We start from the raw sequence: 21,306 nt of genomic DNA, 5'->3' as shown, positions 1-21,306 counted from the left end.
TTTCACTGCTTAACTTATTTGTTCAATTGCTTAACTAACTAGTTTTAGTGCTTAACTCTAATTAGTTTCATAGTTTAACTAATTGGTTTCAGTATTTAACTAACTAGTTTCAATGATTAACTAATTAGTTTCAATGGGAGATCCTCAAAAAGGGAGTATTAGTTCCTAGTTGACCGAATTAACGGCAAGTTATCAGGCTGGAAATCGAAAATGATATCGATGGCTGGACGAGCAACTTTGGTACAATCTTCACTCACATCGATGCCATATTATGCTATGCAGACGACGAAATTACCCCGTTCCACTTGTGATGAGATTGACCGTATATCAAGACGGTTTCTGTGGGGTGGGTCGGGAGAGAAAAAGAAAATTCATTTGGTTTCTTGGAATACAGTAACGAAACCCAAACAACTTGGAGGGCTGGGCATTCGATCGATGAGACAAGCCAACTCGGCCTTTCTAGCCAAGTTGGGTTGGCGGGTTCTAGCAGAGCCGGAAGCCCTCTGGTCTAGAGTTTTAAGAAGCAAGTACGGTGATGGGAGATGTGACATAGACATCTTTAAACCCAGGCATGGGGCTTCGAATGCATGGCGAGGCATTATCGAGAATGTTGATATTCTGAAAAGGGGGATGAGTAGGGCAGTTGGGAACGGCCATGACACCTTGTTTTGGCGTCACTCATGGGCCACCAACGTACCTCTCATTGACCGTGTGAGCCTCCCTCCGCCACCTGAATGCTGGACTTAGCGGTAAAGGACATGTGGGACAGCAACTCGGGATGGAAAACAAAGGTTTTTGCCGATTATCTTCCTGCGCATTTACTGAAAATTATTGAGTCTTTTTGAACTTCAGGATGACCCCGAAGCCATCGACACAGTATACTGGAATGGGAGTACTTCTGGTGGATTCACGATAAAATCAGCACTCCAATTAATTCGAAGTGATGAAGAAGAGGAGAGCCCAAACCCCTGGAAACATATTTGGAAACTTCGGCTGCCACAACGCCTAAGATTCTTCTTGTGGCTGGTGTTCAGAGACCGACTAATGTCAAATAGAAATAGGTTTCTTAGGGGTTTGACTCAAGATGCTAGCTGCAACGTATGTGGAGCTTTAGAAGAGGATGTGGAACATATTTTAAGGAGGTGCCCTGCTGCAGTATCACTATGGAGCAAATACCCATGGATAACTATCAACGAGCTCCTGGACAAACCGTTCCATGCATGAGTGGCTCGAGTCGAACTTGAACGAAAATAACCAAGCATGGGCAGAGAACTGGTACATTGTGTTTGCTAGTACCTTGTGGTGGTTATGGAGGTGGAGGAACAACAAGTGTTTTAACCCGATCCTGACATACCAGTTGACCAGATTACCTTTATAATGGGCCAAGTGGGTAATATAACTCAAGCTATGCATAGAGTGGACTTGATGTTGGGCAAGCGCAAGAGACATCGGGAGGAAATTTATGTGAGGTGGATTGCTCCAAGAGAGGGGTGGGTTAAGCTCAACACAGATGGGGCTTCAAAAGGGAACCCGGGAAGGGCAGGATGTGGTGGTGTTATTAGTGGTAGTGGTGGCGAGATTTTGGACGTGTTTGCTTCAAACTGCGGTACCTGTTCTTCTACTAAGGCTGAATTACTAGGTGTGGTCAGAGGGTTAGCAGTCGCATGGAATGTCGGATTCAAGAAAGTGGTGTTGTCGGTTGATTCGGAGGTGGTCGTGAAATTGCTAATGGATACTAATATTCCGAATTCTTCTTCTTTTCATTTAATTAAACGGTGCAAGAGTATGATCCAGAGACATGGTTGGGAAGTCAGAGTTGGACACTGTTACCGCGAGGCTAATCGTGCTGCTGACTGGCTAGCTAATTACGGTGTCAACATGGAACAACGACTCTTACTATTTGAGGCGATCCCGGGAGATCTTCAAACCATTTTATTGGAGGACCTAAGAGGGATGACGATAGCTAGAATCCTGCTGCGTGATGGACTTGTGCCATAGCTAGTTTTGTTATTTTTTACGTTTTTGTTCTTGTAGTCTTTCTATTGTCTTTCATTTTGTTTTCCTGTTTTGTTTTTCTGTCCAGGGCTTAGTTTTCCCTCGTTTACACCAAAAAAAAAAAATTAGTTTCAGTGATTAACTTATATAACACCAATGTGGTCTTTTGTATAAGAGCGCCTTATATAAAAATTTGTATAGTTTCCTTGGGAAAAGCAATAAAATATAAATATTACGTTGGAAAATGAAACAAAACAAACTCCAATACTCCACCAAGGCACGTATTATCCAGCAAAAAAAAAAGACAGAAATGTTTAAAAATGAGTTAGTGCCACATGGCGGTCAGAAGTAACGGCTATATTCTTCCCGCCCCTGCCCCAGACACACGCACACGCACACGCACCACTGTCCACTCTTTGTCCTGCCTCCGCACTTGCTTGCGGATAGATCCAATCATTCTTCACCTCAACGGCTCGTTTCCCGCACCATAATAAGCCCACTACTCACTACTCACTACTCACTACTCACTACTCACTACAACTTCCTTCCCAAAGTCACGACCCTAATTCTCTTATTCTAAAACCAATAGAATTAATGGAATCTCCTACAGTAGTTCAGCATGTCACAAAGGCCTCCTCTGATCAACTCCTCCGCAAGTTCGCCGACTCTGATTCGGATAATGAAATACAAACCCCTTCTTCGGCTCGTAAACGACAAGGTCACAAGAAGAGAAAAGATAACATTAACAATTGGGAGCTGTGCATTGTAATAAGCCCATCAAAGGAACTAAATAGTAATGGAAGTTTAAGGGTGCTTGAAAGGAAGTCTTTACTTCCTCAACATTATAAGACTAGGCGTTCTTCTCGAAGCTTCTTCGTTAAGCATCTTGCTATTTCTACCAGGTCTCATCATTTTAGAACCAACTCTCTTCTTTCCGCTATTGACAAGGTAATTCATTTTTTTATTAACTAATTACTCCATTTTTTCTTATTTACTTGTCTCATTTTTTCCATCTTTCTTGTTCATTACACTTGACTTAATTACCACCTTAATTAACCAATTATTTTTAAGCTATAATTGCCCTCCGCTATCATTTATTAATGTGCTAATTCCGATTAATTTATGTTACCCACCTTCATTTTGGTTTCGTGTCGGGTAATTGATTTTAAGTTATTGTGTGGAACTAGTAACTAGTAAGCGCCTCCTCCGTTTGCTTTTGTCATTATTCATATTATTTACTTTCACTCAATTGTAATTTATACTTAAGAAAATATATAACTATGGCCCTGTTTGTCAATTGGCTGTTTCACTTGGCTTCTTTGACTGGTTGTTTGTGTTGGCTTTTTATGTTGGCTGTTTGACTGTAGATTTTCTAAATATGTGTTTGGTAAAGTTGAATGCTGGCTATTAGCTGTTTCATGCAAAATGATCTTTAAGGACATTTGTTTATTTTATGTATTTTTTTTGTAACATATTTTTCTTTTCATAAGCCATTTTACTTTTTGTAACTATTATTACTATTAGTATTATATATTTATTTCATAATATTAATATAAAATTATTAACCATAACGATAAAATAATAAATATTAACAACAATAAATACTATTACTATATATTACTTATTTCATTAAAATATTATACCATAATATAATTAATTCTTTTGTTTGGCAAAGTAAGTGATAATAATATGGGGGTGTTTGGAAATTGGCTGTTGGCGGTTAGCTGTCGGCTGTTTTACTTGGCTGGTTTGACTGGTTGTTGGTTGTGGCTTTTCAGTTGGTTGTTTGACTTATAAAGATGTTTGGTAAACTCATTTGTTGGCGGTTGGCTGTGACTATGTAAAATGATACGTATGGACACTATTATGTTTCAAAAGGTCTTGTATACACAAGGTGTACAATAAATTCATTGTACACCAACCTAACTTTTACCCACTTTTCTCTAACTTTTACCCAATTTTCTCTAACTTTTATATTATTAGAAAGAAGTTGATAGATAAATATTTTAAAGGGTTAAATGATTGATTTTATGCATTATTAGTGATTTTGAAGATTTTTTTTTTATTAAAATGAAATTTTTTATTACTAAAATATATACAACTTTTACATATATAAGGGTAACTTTTAAGCATTTTACATTAACTTTAACTTCGGTGTACAATATTTATCGTACACCCCTGTAAATAAGAATTTGTGATTATGTTTTATTAACCATTTATTACATTATTAGTAATTAATTAACCAAGTTAATTAGTATTTAAATTAATTATTTAATAAATTATTACATAATCTAATGAATAAATAATAAAATAAATGAATAACAAAAATAAATATTATTTACTTCTAGTTCAAAGAATTATCAATTTAAATATTTATTAATTAGTATTAATTAAAATTATGAGTTATTAATTAATCATTGCTAATGCATGGTTAATCATTGAATACTCTATATAAATTATTTAATAAATTATTAAATAATTTAATTAGTAAATAAAAAATATATTAATTAAAATTACTATTTAAATAAATTACTTAATTAGTTGTATTTTAAATAATCACTAATTAACCAGTTCTTAATTAGTAGTAATTAACCCCACTCTAAAAAATTAGTAGTAATTAAAAATATGAGTTAGTAATTAATAGTTCTAATGCATAATTAATAATTTTTTATCCTTATTAATTTTTTAATTGCTAATTATTTTTTAATATCATTATTCATTGTTAATTAGTGAAAAATAAGGATAGAAAAGTAATTGAAGATTGAAAAGCCAAAAGCCATACAAAAAAGCTAGTAAGACTAGCTTTTCATTTTTGGCGAATAAGCTGGCTTTTCAGCTAACCAAAAAGTCATTTTACCAAACACTTTTTTTGGCTGTTTGACCAACATAAAAAGCCTATGTGAGGTCTTGTTATAAGCGTTTCATTATGTAGATTATAATAGTGACTCTTTATAATTTTTATCCATCGATAATTAACTATATTAATGATTTGAAATATTTTATTGACAAACATGAAAAAACAATTGTGTCAAATAAAAACGGAAAAAGTATTAGATAGTAACGTGTTCATTAGATATGGTGCAAGTGAATTGTGATAAATACTACGGAGTATTAACTATATCTAATTTTAAGTTTATTATGCTATTATAATACTATTAATCCAATTCAATTCAACTTACTACCAGTAGTATGTATTATTTTACTCTTTTGGTTCCATTGTAAAAAATATTATCAATGTTCGATATAAATACGTAGTATATAGATCGAGCTCAGTGATAATTAAGAAGTTTAGATTTAATTATCAATCTATTTATCAATGGAAAAGGAGATAATTAAACAAGCTAATTGCGAATAGTGGAAACTACTTTTGGTATTTCATCTTGCCAGTTGCAGTTGCAGTTGCAACAAGATCGGTTACGGACTATAGTGTTTGAAAAATGCAACATGAAACACTATTTTATAATATAGTCGTAGATATTTTCCTTGTGATGAAATGTTTAAGGAAATAAGGCAAGTTTACCAACATGTTGGGTCCAAAATTAATATAGTGTCATGCATGTTAACACTATTTTTGTCTTATTATTATTGCATTGTCTTTTTAATGTCTTTACATATTAATGGTACTAATTACTAAAGTTTGTGTCATTTACAGACATATTGGGTCAATAATTAATGTTGTGTCTCGTTAAGTCGTGATGTTATTTTCATCCTTACATATTACTCCGTAACTTTTCTTTTTTTGATAATACATATTAGCTTATTAAGTGTCTTGTTAAGTTGCTTGGAATTGTGATGATGTATTAAGTATAAACGGGGTGATAAAATTAAAAATAAGTTAAAATAAATAATGAGTGTGTTAGCCAGTGTGTATTTTTGCTCAATAACTCAATTTGTTACGACTTATTTTACATGAGTTGAGTTGAGTTTACAATTAATAGAACGTTCAAACAAGTTTAGAAAAACTAAATTAATTAAACCCCTAAAATGATCAAATGATCAAATTCAGATGAATATAACATGTTCCACATATATAAAAAGTGTATACGAGTACGTCGTACTACGTATAAGTTAAAAGTAAGCATGAAAAAAAATGATATAGTAGTCCATCATAAATGATATACTCAACTACATTGAACTATATTTGAACAAACTATAGCTTATCATATGATATCGTACATTATCATTGTACTTTAGAGTTTTAGTCACCTAGAAAAGTATGGGAGAGGCGGAATAACATACGGTACAAATTGAAAGCTTCTGCAGCATAGCAAGTACTCCCTCCGTCCCTTAATACTCGTACCGATGTTTAAGACATTTAAATTGACTTATTAATTTAATGGGTGGGTTAGTTGATTGTGGGGTATTTTTTTAATATATTTAGTGGGAAATGTGTAAAGGGTGAGGAGTGGTGAGTGAGGGGTGTGGATTTTTAAATAATTTTTTGTAGGGAGTAGGGGTGTAGGTGGGTTAGTAGGTAAGTGTGATAAATAATATAATATTGGTAAAGATTTTCATTTATAAACGCGGTACAAGTATTAAGGGACAGCCCGAAAAGAAAAGCCGTGCAAGTATTAAGGGACAAAGGGAGTATATAAGACCTATCATAACCACTCAGATATGGTTATCGGTGATATTACGGAGTAGGAGTTTGACAATATAATAGGCTTGAATGAATTGAAAAATAAGGAGGTACATGAGCACGTATATTCGCATCTTTATCGTAAACTTTATGTGACAATAAAAATAGGACGTGACTCAACCAAATTACATATTTCCTCCGATTTCTAAATACTCGCAACATTTGAACTTTTAACATTCACATATTTTACTTTGACTATTATTGGTGATTTATATGTAAGATAAAATATAGTGTTGTAGGGTTCGAAACCTCCGTCACACTCTTGTGTCCCATTCTATGTACCACTTAATTCTATTGGTCCACCTCATTAAACTATAATAACTTTTTATTGATTTATTTCTTTTCTGATTTTAATTAAGGAATTGTAATTTATTTATAATTTATTTTTTAGTCCTCCAATTTTTATATACTTAGAACCGTAGTTATTTTGTTTGTTTTGTTGTTGTAAATGCCAATTTTTGTTTTTGTACCTACGCCTATTTTTTAATCGTCCAATGTTCTTTAATTTTGAGTGCATAAATATTAGTTAGTAGAAGTTGAAAATTATTAGGTAAAAACGGGTGGTCCTTCTTGATAGCCCCTGTCACATTTTCTCCTCACATATAAAGAGAAAATGTAAGAGGGTGCATGACCCGGGTACATGTTATATGTTCTAAGTAGAAGTTGTTAACGAGCTGAGCTTAGCTACAGGGATCGGAGCATTTTGTTTTTGCATATGAATATATGATAATGTATGTATTCTATAACTTAAGCAATCTTCCCTTCATTGACATGCGTGAAAATGACAAATTAACTTTGTGAGTAAAAATGAACGGAAGAAGTATCTTGTATTTACAGTTACTATTTGCACAAATATTATGACACAAGTAGAAAAGTTGGTTGAATATAATAAAATATGGAGAAAGAAAGAGAAATGTGTAAAAAAAGTGGATGGGTGTAAAAAAAAATGAATAAAATAAGAGAAAGTGAGTTAGAAATTGTAAATATTGTGGGATAAGAAGGGTCAAATTTCATGTCAAAAAATAGAATAAAATGTAATATAAAGAATATTATGAAACGGAATAAAACGGAAAGTGTGAGGATGATTTTGAAGTTCAATTGAGGCTTTTCATGTGATATTTGATAGGGGTGTTTAGCTATATATCTTGACTTTAATTTTGTTCATATCACTTTACTCGTATGAATTCTTTTGTTTTTTTTTTTCATAAACGAAGAAAAAGTAGGCTAATTTCCTTTCAGATGATTATAACACTACACTTTAGTTCTTTGTATCGATCACTAGCAACAATTTTTACATGTCTCTTCTAGCGCTTATGACTCCTTGTATGGTGTTAATCAATGGGCAAATAATTCTTTGCTAAGATGTTAAATATATGTAAAACTTGTGAAACTCTAATTTTCAATATTTTATGTATTATTACTATTTCCTCAAATCTACTCCACCTGACATACAATTCTACGTAACATTCTAATTTGTACTACGTATTCTATAATTCAATCTACTCCATCTGGTTAGGGCATATATTGGAGGAAAAATCACTTTCTGGAAATGTTTATATTTAGTTGTGGAAGTTCAAATGTTTCATGATTTATTTGTATTGATTAATTTTGTGGTATATATGCAGACATGGAGCAAGGCTGTTAGAGGCGCTTCCAAGGTTTTCATGGAAAAGCATTATAATCGCCATAGATGTTTGATTGATGACATTGTCGTTTAACTTAGTTTTATGCATGGTTTTTTTTTTTTTTTTTTATTTTGTTTATTCATTTTTTATACTACTCCATAAGTAGTATGTTTTCATTTTCCGTTGTTTTGTATTTGGGGAAACACAGATTCTTATTTACTGAAGATAAATATTGTACACCGAATAGAAGTTAACTCAAATAATTAAAAATCATTATAAGTGTAAAAGTTATACTTTCTCTGTTCATAAATACTCGCAACGTTTGGTATTTATATACTATTCACATATTCCACTTTAACTATTGTTGGTGATTTATATGTCAAATAAAACATAATCATGTGTAATCTTGTTAGATTCGTCTTAATACATATTTTCAAAATATCAACTTTTTATAATTTTTGCTTGGAGGGTATTTAAGATATTAACGATCTAAATTGTGCATTGGCATGCATGAAAGTGACAAACGTTGCGAGTACGTATTTATGAACGAAGGAAGTATAATTTTTAGTGATAATTTTTTTATTTTAATAAAAATTATTTCTTTAATGTTACTAAACTCCCTGTGTGAATCCTTCCCTAAATGTTTTTCCCGTTTGCCATTTTACCAATTATTAAGGAGAAGAGAAAATTACAAGATAATTACCATTGTTGTACTTTTACGAGGAGTTGTTGCTTTTTAATAAACAAAATATTTGTAAGGCTTGTGAGCAGCTAATATAATTTAGGGGACGTTTGGTTCGCAAACGGGTATGGGATTGAGATCAGGAATGATGTCAAGGTGGTATGGGTTTGGAACTTTATTCTTAATACTATGTGTTTGGTTCAATTTGGGAATGAGGTTTTTTTCCTTTTGTTTGATACCTAGAGTAAAGGTATGAGTCATAGCCACCTCCCCCCCTAGGTTTCTAAGCCCCATACCTTGGGGGTTTGAGGTATGGGTTTAAAACTCTTAAAATTGACAACCAAACACATGGTATGGGTTTAGACCATTCTAAACCCATACCTCATACCTAGAATCCGCGAACCAAACACCCCCTTAAGGAATAAAAGTGTCAACTCATTAATCCATCCAAACTTAAAACAACCAATTGTAGGGGTTTACAATTAAATCCATAACATGATAGCGGAATAACCCCAAAGCTAGGAAATATGTATAAAGTACGAATTAAGCATAACTTACGTTTATAGAGTCTTTTCCCTTTAGTTCAACGAACACGGACAAGAACTCCAAATGTCGTTCCTCTACTTGGTTCATCAACAACGTTCAGATCCGTCTTGAGATTGATGGCTTAGATCTCCTTTAAGATTGTTTGCTTTTGGGAAGAACACTCTAATGGAGGCACAAAGAGAATTAGGTTCTCTATGTCCTTAGTTTAGAATATGATATTATGTTAAGTTGAAAAAACATGTAGAATAGGTTATTAAATAACCTATCAAGCAATAAAGCTAACCGGCTAAAGCAAGAGGCTTCGACCGGCCAGCAGGCCCATGACCATATGCACACAATGCAACGAGAAGTTGGGCCGGGGGCCTTAGCTGCTGCTGCTGCTGCTGCTGCTGTTCTTCATTGTGCGCGTGGCCAAGGCAGCCAAGGCCATGGGCCAGCATTGCGTGCATGCGCGCTGTGCCCATGGGCCTTGCTCCTCGTGTGCTTGGCTCGTGGGTTTGCTTTCGTGTTTGCGATTAAATTATGCTTCGACAATTTATGTATCGTTTCGTACTTTGACGATCCAATGTCGTACAATACGATTATTAGTTTCGCCTATCTTACTAATATACGCAACACGATATACGATTTCACGATCCAATGTTAAATCGTATAATTATGTTTTCCGAACTAATATCCCGAAAAGCTATTAAATGAATTTCCGATTCATTTAATCTGATGATCTGTTACATGCCAATGGTGTGACCTTATAGGTAAAGTCAAGATTAAGCTGTGAGCCTAATTAGGATTAGTACTCACTGATCGAAGCATTGCTTCAGCCAGCTGTTCCGATCACTTGATGTCACTGAATTAATTGTTCGTAATTAATCTGAACCTTTGGTATTAGAGTAATGCACGTTGGGTGAAGGACACATTTCCTTAAATCTGAACCTTTGGTATTAGACTAATCCATGCTCCATTTCGCACATATATACCTTTAGTAGAAGCAACGTCGTTCTTCTCATCTTCCTTTCTCTTCAAGCAATCCCTCTTCCAATGCCCCATCTTCTTGCAATAGAATCATTCAGAATCGCTAGGAGAACGAGTCACCTTATTATGTTTAAATAATTGGCGTCGTTGGACTTAGTGTAGGGGAATACAGTTAAACATACATAACATGTGCTGAACATCCCCAAATCCAGGAAACATGTATAAATCACAGTTTAAGCATATACTTGTTGAAGCGTGTTTTCCCGAGTATAGTATCAACGAACACGAACAAAGAACACCACTTGTCGTTCCTCTATTTGGTTCAACGACACGTTCAGATCCGTCTTGATTATTGTAGCTTAGACAACGCACAAGATATTTGCTTTTCGGGATGAACAATTTTTGGTAGAGAGCAAAAACTGAACTACGTAATTTGGGAATTAGGTTTAGGGTTTTTTGGGAAACTAATTGTGTGTGTGTGGAAAAATATAATAACCTAATTATATTATTTATGTAACCGGCCAAGACCAAAAGTCCTTGACCGGCCACATCCCACACGAGCACAAGCCCCGCGCCCACACACTGAAGGCCGAAGCCCACAGCGCGCGCAGCCGAGCAGCATGGGTCGTGGGCCTTGCGTGCTCGCTGCTGTGTTGCTGTGCGGTTATGCGCTCTGCCACGCCCCGTGGGCTGGCTTGCTTGCTGCTTTGCGAGCTCGCTGGCTCGTAGAGCCTCGCGCGCATGTGCGCTTGGCTCGACGGGCCGGCAGCTCCGATGCGGCTCGTATTCGCGACTAACGCCTTACAGCTATTATTTATCGTATCGTATACGACGAATCACCGTCGTATGATACGATTATTCGTTTCGCCCAGCTTACGAATATTCGCGATACGATATACGATTACGATACAAGGTCGTATCGTATAATACGTTTTCCAAACTGATTCCCGAAACGCTATTAAATGAATTTTCGATTCATTTAATCCGGTGATCTGTTACATGTCATTGGTGTGACCTTATAGGTTCAGTCAAGAGTAAGTTTTGAGCCTAATATAGATTAGAACTCAGTGATCGGAAGCATTGCTCCAGCTAGCTGTTCCGATCACTTGATCTTATTGAATTAATTGTTCGCAATTAATCTGAACCTTGGTATTAGACTTAATGCACCTTGGGTGAAGGACATATTTCCTTCAGTCCCCCACTTGTCATTCAGACAAGTGTGCATTCACATTCCTTTTTCACTTAGTGTTACTTGCTGAACATAAGGTAAGATCCAAGCCATCCTTATTAGGTCCAGAAGTGTTTCTCGGATTACAGAGCTCAACTGTCAAACTTTTACAAAAGGTTAAGCCTTAACCATTCTGAGCATGGCCATGCATTTTCACAGTATCTAACTCTCCGAGAGGCCTTGTTACACTACAACACCATAAAAGAAAAAATATGAAAAGAAAAAATCTACAAAGTTATCAAAGACATGCTTCTAATCAACATATAAATTCAATAAAAAAACCACGAAAAATAAGAAAATAAAAAGCAAAAAAGGAGAAAAAATTAAAGAATTTTACAGCTAGTGGCAACGATTTCATTGTCGTGAATGATAATTAAGGGCGGCGCAAACGCAAGCGGATTCTCCGATCGATATTGTAACTCGAGATTAGGAAAAAAAATCACATACAAATGAGGAGGGAGAAACTTTTGGGTAGAGAGAAACTTTGAGGAGAAAGAAAACAAAAATGAGAGATTTCTAGTTTTAAAAAGAAGTATATGCAATTTTATTTAAAGAAAGCACGTTCGTATATAGCTTCTTTATTTTCTTTGGGGTAGGGGGTACACCAATAGATGACTATACCCCTGGTATAGCCAGCTCGGATTTCTCAAAATGATATCAAATCCTCTCTATGGCTCAAGGCCCAATTTAATAAATCCCATCAACATTTATTATCCAATACTACAGATATGTATCCTTTGTGCACATTCCAAGTTATGTTCATGTATTGCCTTCACACACGTTTAACCTAGAGATCTCTCTCTACATTCCGAACCTATTCTTACTTATACATGGGAGGGGATTTCCTCGGAACACCCCCGAGGCTAGTAAATCTCACTTGTGTGCAGGTGAATTCTAGCCCAATCCATTCAAGAACAAGCAGGATCTTCTCTCATCAATGAAGGAGCTTCATCTGAAGCCACTCGTTTTCATACTCGGAATAATTTGGCGCCGTCTGTGGAGAAGATACTACGAATCCTTAAAAAATCAACTCTTTCAAGACAAGATGAAAATCTCTTATTCAGACACTGAGTCCATCTTGTCTGTGCAAGCCTACTCCCTGCCGAGTAGGACAACTCACACTCACACCGAGACAGGGCATACGAGTAGTTCCAGCCGCCCCACCATGCCCACAGAGGCACAAGTGGAGGCAACCATGGAAATAATCCAAAGTTACTTTGCACATCCCAAGAAGACAACTCCAGATTATGACTGTCACCATAGGCAAAGGGCCAGAAGAAGGTTACATCTGGAAGAGCCACAACCTAGCAGAACACTCTCGAAGAATCACTCCTCAGTTGAGATCTAGATATCACTAAGATTTGATTGGACATGAATTCTCAAGAAGTGGCTCAATAGCATCCGGAATGTTACAGATAGTAAACTCCCCGAACTTTATGAAGTAACCAATATCAAGCCAACATGTACAATCCAAAGCAGTGTGCATAAAAGGCTAAGGCCATCAGTGCATGACAGGGTAGGTGATTCTAGACTTCACGGGGACGAAACAGAGACAAGTAGCAAAGCTACAGGCGAGAAAAGCGAAGACGCTATCGAACTCCTACCCCCGACACTACAACAAAAAATGCCTCTAGCGGCATTTATTTTAGGCTTAGGCGGCATTTATATATGTCGCTAGCAGTTGTAGCGACATTAACATAAATGCCGCTAGAACCAATGTCGCCCAAACATATAGCGGAATTTACTGATTATGCTGGTAAAACACTAAATAAATGCCACCTAAATCCATTTCTTCAATTCTAGTTTTGACCTTCCCTTTCTAGTATTTATACCTTGTTGATACGGAACTTACAAGTTACACCAAATAATAAAAATGAATAAAAAAAAACTCACTTTGAGAAAAATATATTAACCAAATAATAAACTTTTTCATTGATGTAACAAGTACATTACAATTAGTACAACACAATATCCTAACTTTTGATTTGCCTAATAATCCTAAGTAGGCTCTAAACTAACAAACTTTATAGTTACTTTGTTTCATATACAAAGGAGATAACAATGTACAATTTTTCTGTGGAACCTAGTGAATGTGAATACAGTATTTGAAACCGTCGGTATGATGTTGTGAAAGATTTTATGATCACCTGAAAAAAAAAGATATTACTAGAGTCCTCAATCCTCATCGCCTGAAAAAAAAAATACAGATTACGTAAGGATAAAATTTAAGTTAAACTCTTGAACACGTACAAGGGGAAGAAAGAAATTACATGGCTCATGACTCCCTGACATAATCCATCTACAAGCAAAGACATATAATCACAACTCTATTTTTTTTTATTTAGGAGCATAGATGAAGTGATGAATGTTCATAAGAAATTTCCTCTAAAGGAAACATCATGGTCAAAATGGACAAGCTAGATAATGAACTTATCTACATAACAATAACATTACCTAAAGTTTCAAGAAAGAGGGGACCAAAATTGAGTTAAGAACAACCAAGCCCACTAAAGAAAATTATCTAAGTCACCAAAATTGAAATAAAGATAAATACCAAGCATCACTGCATCACTACAGCCTAGAACCTTCAAGAAACATACATAGAATAAACAAAAGGGGACAGATTATCATAGGTTAACAATATTTCCAACAGAATTCTCCAAATAAAACAATAAGTAGGTGAAATCATTATACCAATATAATAAAAACTTCAATATAAGTTAGATTTGATGTCTATAAACAATAGAAAACTAACATGAGTTTAGATTATTTGACTAATCCTGCTACTACAACTTTTCAATCTATATCTCCTCCTCCTAACCAAGTCATCCTTCACACCAATTAAGTTGGCAAGCGGCTAAAGATGAAAAAGGTGAATACATAAGGCTCACCTTGATATGGAAAACCCGAATGTTAAAATTGGTGAATATATGTCCCGATTTGTGTCCTGTAAGCAATTGATAAATAAGAGATAAATACAAAAAAAAAAACAAAGGTTTAATCGAGCAAATTCGTCATAAGTTGGTATAAACACAAGAAAACACCATGATTGACCTGAAATTCAAACACAAAATGCACAACAAACTCAATTTCAAAGGAATAAACAAACCATAAAATCGAATCTGAAGAAACTCGTAGGAGAATAAAACCCTAAATTTCAATTTATAGAGAAACAAGTATGATTTCACAAAGAAATATTTTTTACCACAGATCGATCTTACCTTGAATGGAGTCTGCAATTGAGAATGTTGAGAAATTGAGGGTGACAATGATGAGAGACGATGGAGGTGGCAAATTTCTTTGAGGGTTTAGCAAAGACGTTTTATGTTTTCATCAGTAAAGTAGTTCAATTTTTTTTTTATCAATACTTTGTGTTGTAAGGAATACTGGGCCGCGGATCTAAAATGGGCCTTAGGCGGCAAATTAATCAAATGCCACTAGCAAATGCCGCCTATAGTTGTCATATAACGGCATTTGTAATAAATCCCACTAGACAAATGCCGCTAAATAGGTATTTTGTTGTAGTGCGAACGGGCCCTGAGGACTCCCACGCGGAAGTTTTTAGGATCAGAGGAATCATGGGAAGGGTAGAAAGGAGCATAATAACGCCGAAGTTATCTCTGTTCGTTTCTTTGGATGATAGAGGAGGGCCATACCGAAGGTCATGTCATGTAAAAAGGATCGAACACCGGATCTCATTAGTTAAAAGTTATACTTACTACGAAGTACCATTATAGCCAGCTACAACTTATGTTATAGAATTACATATAAGTATATAAATTTTCTTTTAAAATTAACAATAAGTTAAATAAAAATGAAAGCTAAAACAACCAAAGGAATAAATTAATTTATAAATGTATTGTTCTTCCTTCCTAGATTAAGCCCTGAAAACAAAAAAGGTCGGGGGGAATGTAACTAGTGTAATTATGAGCAAGAGGGAAACATTTATAAATCGTTGAATGTTGTATCAAACAACAATGTGAAAAATGATAAACAATATGCTCGACGTGTAACGATCGTAGTTTTGCTAAAAATCAGTTTTATTTAATCCAATTTGTTATGCATTTCACAAATTCAAATCTCTTTTATAAACATTTTATGACTTTTTATCAATGAATTAACTGTAGTTAAAAAAATGGATTTGTTTTGATATTAGGATGTGAGGATTCAGATTTACAAGGGTGTACTGATCAGTTGTCACAATCCGATAACTGCACCACCCATATGCCACACATTAGCTTGTCATTAAAATGTTAAATAATAGAAAATGCACATCTATAGTTCATTATTATTGATTGGGCCACATCCACATTCTTACATTTTGTGTGTGCTAATTATTATAGCTCCATATTGTTGTAAAGGGATGGGATGGTTGACAAAATGCAACAAAGCAAACTGAGGAAGCTACTAAAGTTGCCACCCCTCTCCCTTTTGCAGTTCTAACTCACAAGCGACTTGTGTTGTTGCTAATAGCTAGTTTGTGAAAGGAACATGCCCTTACCGCAATGCTATCTTTCATGAATTTCAACAACCCTATTAAGTTTGCTATGCCTACAATTCACCTACTTCTTGCTTCTAGTATGCTTCATTGCTTCTCATTGCTATCGAGTACGTACTTCATTCGTCTCATATTTTAGACTATACATTTATCAGAAATTGGTTATCATCTACGTAGTATATTTTTCTGAAAGTTAAAAAATTTGGTTATCAACTTATCATACTTTTTACAAAAGTTCTATTTCGCTTTATAATTAATTTCCTTTTCCTCAATGCACTTTTTTTCTTGGGTTGGAACATTGAACGGATGCACTTGATCACCCTTTTCTCCTCACTTTAGTCCGCCTAGGTTTTCTTTCTTACTAATAATAAAAAAACACTAAGTAATTAATTATACACTCGTTAAAATAAATGAAGAATGAATCATTCTTACATAAATTATAAATTATTTTAAGAATTTTTTCCAATACGGTGAGAACCACAGAGGCGATACGATGATGTATATGAAATGAGATTTCAAGTCCTAAGTATTACTCCTTAAATTCCAAACCCTAGTTAAACTAGCTGACATAATTGTACTAACTTGTTATATGCCTTGGTTTTTTTATCTTTTGTTGCCACCGTTCACTTAGATTATGGTCTATGATCACCTAGAAGGCCAGAACTAGTTGGTCATCAGTTCATTCCTCGCCCTAAAATCAAAAATCACCCGACTTGAAAATGACCAAAATTCAAAAGGGGACGATTTCATATGTAATACAAACCAATATTTAGTGTTATCACCGGTTCACCCTTTGGGTTTATTCGGATTTGGGACGAGTTATGAACGGATAGGTTTCAGTCCCCTCACAATTGTTGTTGGGGTGATCGAATACGAGATCCTCCACAGGGGTTTCAGCCACAACCACCATTAAACCGATAAACAATTGATTAATACAAACCAATACTATTATTATTATTTTATTTTATTTGAAGGTAAGATGAAGTGTCCTACCGGGTCCGAACCCCGCACGGGTCAATCCGCCCGGGTTAGCAGGCTAAGACACTTTGAGAGGGGGGGATGATAAAGGGAACCCACCCTCAAAGACCCCTAGTGGGGATCAAACCCCCCAATATTTTAGTTGGAAGGTGAAATCTTTTCCACTAGGCCAAGACATTACTCGGTAATACAAACCAATATGATAGTATACATATTAATCATTTTGCGTTTATAGTCCGATTTAATACTCCGTATGTAAAGTACACATAAAAATTATGGAGTACTCCGTAATTGTTACCTGCATGGAGAAAACACAAGGAGAAAAGACAAAAAGCGTAACTCGTAATAAGAAGCTGTACAAATGAATGAAATACAGCTGTCAGTTGGTAAACTCACAACCCAAAATTTGACTGAATATATCATCCCTGTGCAATAATATTTCCGTGACAAAAGTTGCCTAAAACTGAAAAAATAAAAATAAAAATAAAATAAAGTATAAAATTTGAAACAAATCTCTATACAAGAATTGAGGTTGACCTTCCTTCCATATATAATTAAATTGTGTAATTTAAACCAAATCAGTCAACCAATTGTTTTATTTTATTACCTTCTTTAAAACACTTCCTCTTCCTCACATCGTCTTGTTCAAAAACCCCCCACATTTTGATAATTTATTGGGTTTAGTTTTTTGAGGGAAATGAGGGATGCTTTCAGGGGTAAAAAAAACTGCTTCTGCTTGCTGGAAACCTGTTCGACGGTATGTCCGAATGAACATAGGTAATAATAGCAACCATGACCGCGATGGTTCCGACAGTGGTTCCGCCGGAGAACACCCTTTATTTTGGTCAAGAGATTTGGAGAGGCATTTTCTCGGTGAATTTTCCTTTGCTGTTTTTCAGGCAAATGAAGTTCTAGAAGATCGTAGTCAAGTTGAGATTGGTCGTGATGCTACTTTTATTGGTGTTTATGATGGTCATGGTGGGGCTGATGCTGCTCGCTACATTTCTGATCATCTCTTTTTTCATCTCATCAGTTAGTTCTTCCTCTTTTTTTTATTTGTTTATTTTTTAATACTAATTTGTGTCACTTATTTTGTGTTTTGATTTCATTTTATGTAAAATTTTGAGAAATGTTATGTGGTTGTTGATAATTTATGATGTGGGTTTTTGATTTTGCGTATTTTTTTTTGAAATTAAGGGTGTAAATTTTCTGGGTTGTGAGTTTTGAAGTTCTTGTTTTTTTTTAATGATTTCCAATTATGTTTATGATTGAGTAGTTTGTTTTTAATGTTATTTTTATTTCTAGGTTGTAATTTCTTTGTATTTTACTGTCATCTGGCAATTTTGGCTATTACTCTGTGCATCTGTTTTGATTAATAAATTACTGGTAAAAGATATCCAGTGACGTGGAGTTTTGTTTGATTATGAAAATAAATTTATAATTTTTGAAACAGGGAATTCTTCTTAATCAAATAGTTAGTTTGTTTCCCTCAAAAAAAAAAAAAAATAGTTAGTTTGTTATTAGAATAATTGATTGTTTAATTGGTGTTGTTGGTTGATGAAAGTATGTTTAAAACTATTGTTGTACATATTATCTTTGTCTTGTTGGGGAACAGATTTAGCTTGTTTAGACGGTGCAAGTGACAGTTGAACAACTGATGATGTTGATTATTGTTTATCCTAGATGGGTTTTAGTTTTTAAAATTGGGGGTGAAAATGATGTTTCGGATTAGTATTCTAAGTTAAAAATTGTTGTAATGCAGCCTGAATTTTGTTAAATGTTGTGTAGAGCTTGTTGACGACAGCAGAAGCATGTCAGAAGATGTGATAAGAGGTGCTCTTACTGCAACGGAGGATGGTTTTCTTACTCTTGTTTCCAGGACTTTCAAATTCAAGCCTGTAATAGCTGGAATTGGATCGTGTTGTCTGGTTGGTCTGATTTGGAAAGGGACATTATATGTTGCTAATCTGGGTGATTCACGAGCTGTAATAGGTACTCTGGGTCGAACAAACAAGATTGTTGCAGAGCAGTTGACTACTGAGCATAATGCTTCTAGGTCGGAGATTAGAGAAGAACTTAGGTCCTCACATCCTGATGATTCATCCATCTTGGTTCAGAAGCAGGGGGTTTGGCGAATCAAAGGCATTATTCAGGTCTTTCCTTTTTCTAGCTTTTTCCATTTTCAGTTATTCTTTCTAGGGTTTTCCTTTTTCATTGATACCGTGTTGATTAATAATGCAGGTCTCTAGATCCATTGGAGATGCATACTTGAAGAGTCCAGAACTTGCTCTTGATCCCACATTTCCAAGATTTCACTTTCCTGAACCCATAAGTCGTCCTGTGCTAACAGCTGAACCATCAGTATGCACCAGAGCTCTAAAACCTAACGATCAGTTTCTGATATTTGCTTCAGATGGTCTCTGGGAGCACTTCACTAATGACGAAGCTGTCCAGCTTGTTCACAACAGTCCTCGAGTGGTATGTGCTTCTTGCATTTATTATTTCGTCTCAGCTATTACTTGTATTCTTCCTCACAATTATCTCTTTTATTCATTCAGGGGATTGCAAAAAGGCTTGTCCAAAATACACTGAAAACGGTTGCAAGAAAGATGAAAATGAAAGATGAACAACTGAGGGATGTGGAAAAGGGAGAAAGAAGAAAATATCACGATGATATAACCGTGGTTGTTATATTTTTGGACCACGACTTGCTGAATGAAGAGATGAGTCTGCCGATAGCTGAACTGTCGGTGCAAGGGTTTGTTGATACTTGTGGCCCGTCCAAATTCAACATTCTGCAGCAGGCAACCTCAAGGACCTGCTGAAACCTTACGGACCTTCATTCTTTGGCTGTTCATGTTGGTTTCAGCGCTACCTATATTATATGCATTCTGGAAGACAACCTTCATCAGAAATATTATGATGCTCAAAATCAGAATGATAGTCTGTTTGTACAAAGACTAGTATAACATCATAAAGCATCGCCAATTTTGATTAATTCAATGTCCTCGCTAATTTCCACTCAACTTTTTATTACTTCCCTCCATCTTATTCTTTCACCATACTTTTTATTTTCGACTTCCTATGATCCTGTGTTTGAATACCTCCTTTTCTTGTTTCTTTAGTTCACCCTACAATTTTATTAATTTCGACCGAAATCATATTATAATCCATTTTTTATTATTTAAGCCCACCTAAATGAAATACCCGAATCAATCAAATACAATTTTTGGCTAGTTTCGTATTGTTAGCACAAAATAAATAACTCAAATGGACCAGGTTAAAGACTCTCAAGTCACAAAATGAGCCCGAGCCTAAACCTATCAAGTCCAGTAAATGAGTCTCCATCTCCTATAAATATTACTCTTCTACTTCAGCAGTGGGGATCAGAAATTCATTATTCACAGGAGTTCATACGATTCTCTTGGAATTATCTCTGAAAAGTACTCAACAACCACATCAAATTCGTGCCGACTGCTCAGATACACTCAAACATGTCCGAATGATACTCAAGCTTTATAAGCTCTCGTTCGAGTGCACTCAAACAAAACCTTCAGTTGATGTCGACAAACGACATCCTACACTCATACTCAGGTTGACGTCATCAGACGACTGTCATCCTACACTCAATACATGTGTTGTAATAATTGGATTTTCAAGGCAAAATACTTAGAATAAGGATAAGAACATGTTTAGGAAATTGTTGCGTCGTGGTAACCAAACCACTGCCTTGAAAACGAGATTCGGTGCAACCAGAGTGTACAATTGTATTCACCGATTCGTTCCATAAGGTTTACACAACTCTCATCACACAAAGGCACTTTTGGGTGATGAGATGGAACCACATAAACTTATGCCCAAGAGAATAAGAATGAAAAGGTTTGAAGAGATACGAATAATCATGACTTAATCATGAACCAAAAATCTTCCATCCAAAACAAAAAGGAAAGGAAAGAAGAGAGGAAGAGATCAATATATCGTGTCTCACAAACTCAGAAAATGAAGAGTATATATAGGATTAGTGGAGGAGATAAAACAACCAAAGAAATCAAAGGACTCAAAGGAATCCAATGACATTGAACCACCAACTAAACCCATGATAATGAAGGGTTTATAACCCCCATAATCAAGAGAAATATAATGGAC

General features: G+C 35.2%; 2 protein-coding genes and 1 long non-coding RNA gene across 3 annotated transcripts; 2 read left to right on the top strand and 1 right to left on the bottom strand.

Moving 5' to 3' along the window:
* Window positions 1-2,448: 2,448 nt before the first annotated feature.
* On the top strand, window positions 2,449-8,413 carry LOC110800122 (uncharacterized). Its single transcript, XM_022005418.2, has 2 exons — window positions 2,449-2,943; window positions 8,260-8,413. The coding sequence occupies exons 1-2, from the start codon at window positions 2,590-2,592 to the stop codon at window positions 8,350-8,352; spliced, it is 447 nt and encodes a 148-aa protein (XP_021861110.1). The 5' UTR covers window positions 2,449-2,589; the 3' UTR covers window positions 8,353-8,413.
* Window positions 8,414-13,611: 5,198 nt separating this feature from the next.
* LOC130469078 (uncharacterized) lies at window positions 13,612-15,474 on the bottom strand. The gene is made up of 3 exons (XR_008929456.1): window positions 14,906-15,474; window positions 14,576-14,631; window positions 13,612-13,873 (listed from the first exon to the last, which is right to left on the bottom strand). It is a non-coding gene; the product is annotated as an uncharacterized lncRNA (long non-coding RNA).
* A 2,165-nt stretch (window positions 15,475-17,639) lies between these two features.
* Window positions 17,640-20,186, top strand: LOC110800124 (probable protein phosphatase 2C 25). Its single transcript, XM_022005420.2, has 4 exons — window positions 17,640-18,192; window positions 18,949-19,313; window positions 19,402-19,638; window positions 19,719-20,186. The coding sequence occupies exons 1-4, from the start codon at window positions 17,865-17,867 to the stop codon at window positions 19,983-19,985; spliced, it is 1,197 nt and encodes a 398-aa protein (XP_021861112.1). The 5' UTR covers window positions 17,640-17,864; the 3' UTR covers window positions 19,986-20,186.
* Window positions 20,187-21,306: the final 1,120 nt, after the last annotated feature.

This window comes from Spinacia oleracea, chromosome 3, assembly GCF_020520425.1.
Source record: "Spinacia oleracea cultivar Varoflay chromosome 3, BTI_SOV_V1, whole genome shotgun sequence".
Classification (NCBI taxonomy): Eukaryota; Viridiplantae; Streptophyta; class Magnoliopsida; order Caryophyllales; family Amaranthaceae; genus Spinacia; species Spinacia oleracea.
This window is presented reverse-complemented; position numbering and strand designations above follow the sequence as displayed.

Excerpts from the sequence above, each read along its gene's own strand:
- LOC110800124 (XM_022005420.2), top strand. The coding sequence starts at position 17,865 with ATGCTTTCAGGGGTAAAAAAAACTGCTTCTGCTTGCTGGAAACCTGTT. Across the intron at positions 18,193-18,948 it reads TCTCTTTTTTCATCTCATCA|AGCTTGTTGACGACAGCAGA; the intron begins GTTAGTTCTTCC and ends AATGTTGTGTAG. Across the intron at positions 19,314-19,401 it reads GAATCAAAGGCATTATTCAG|GTCTCTAGATCCATTGGAGA; the intron begins GTCTTTCCTTTT and ends TTAATAATGCAG.
- LOC110800122 (XM_022005418.2), top strand. The coding sequence starts at position 2,590 with ATGGAATCTCCTACAGTAGTTCAGCATGTCACAAAGGCCTCCTCTGAT. Across the intron at positions 2,944-8,259 it reads TTCTTTCCGCTATTGACAAG|ACATGGAGCAAGGCTGTTAG; the intron begins GTAATTCATTTT and ends GTATATATGCAG.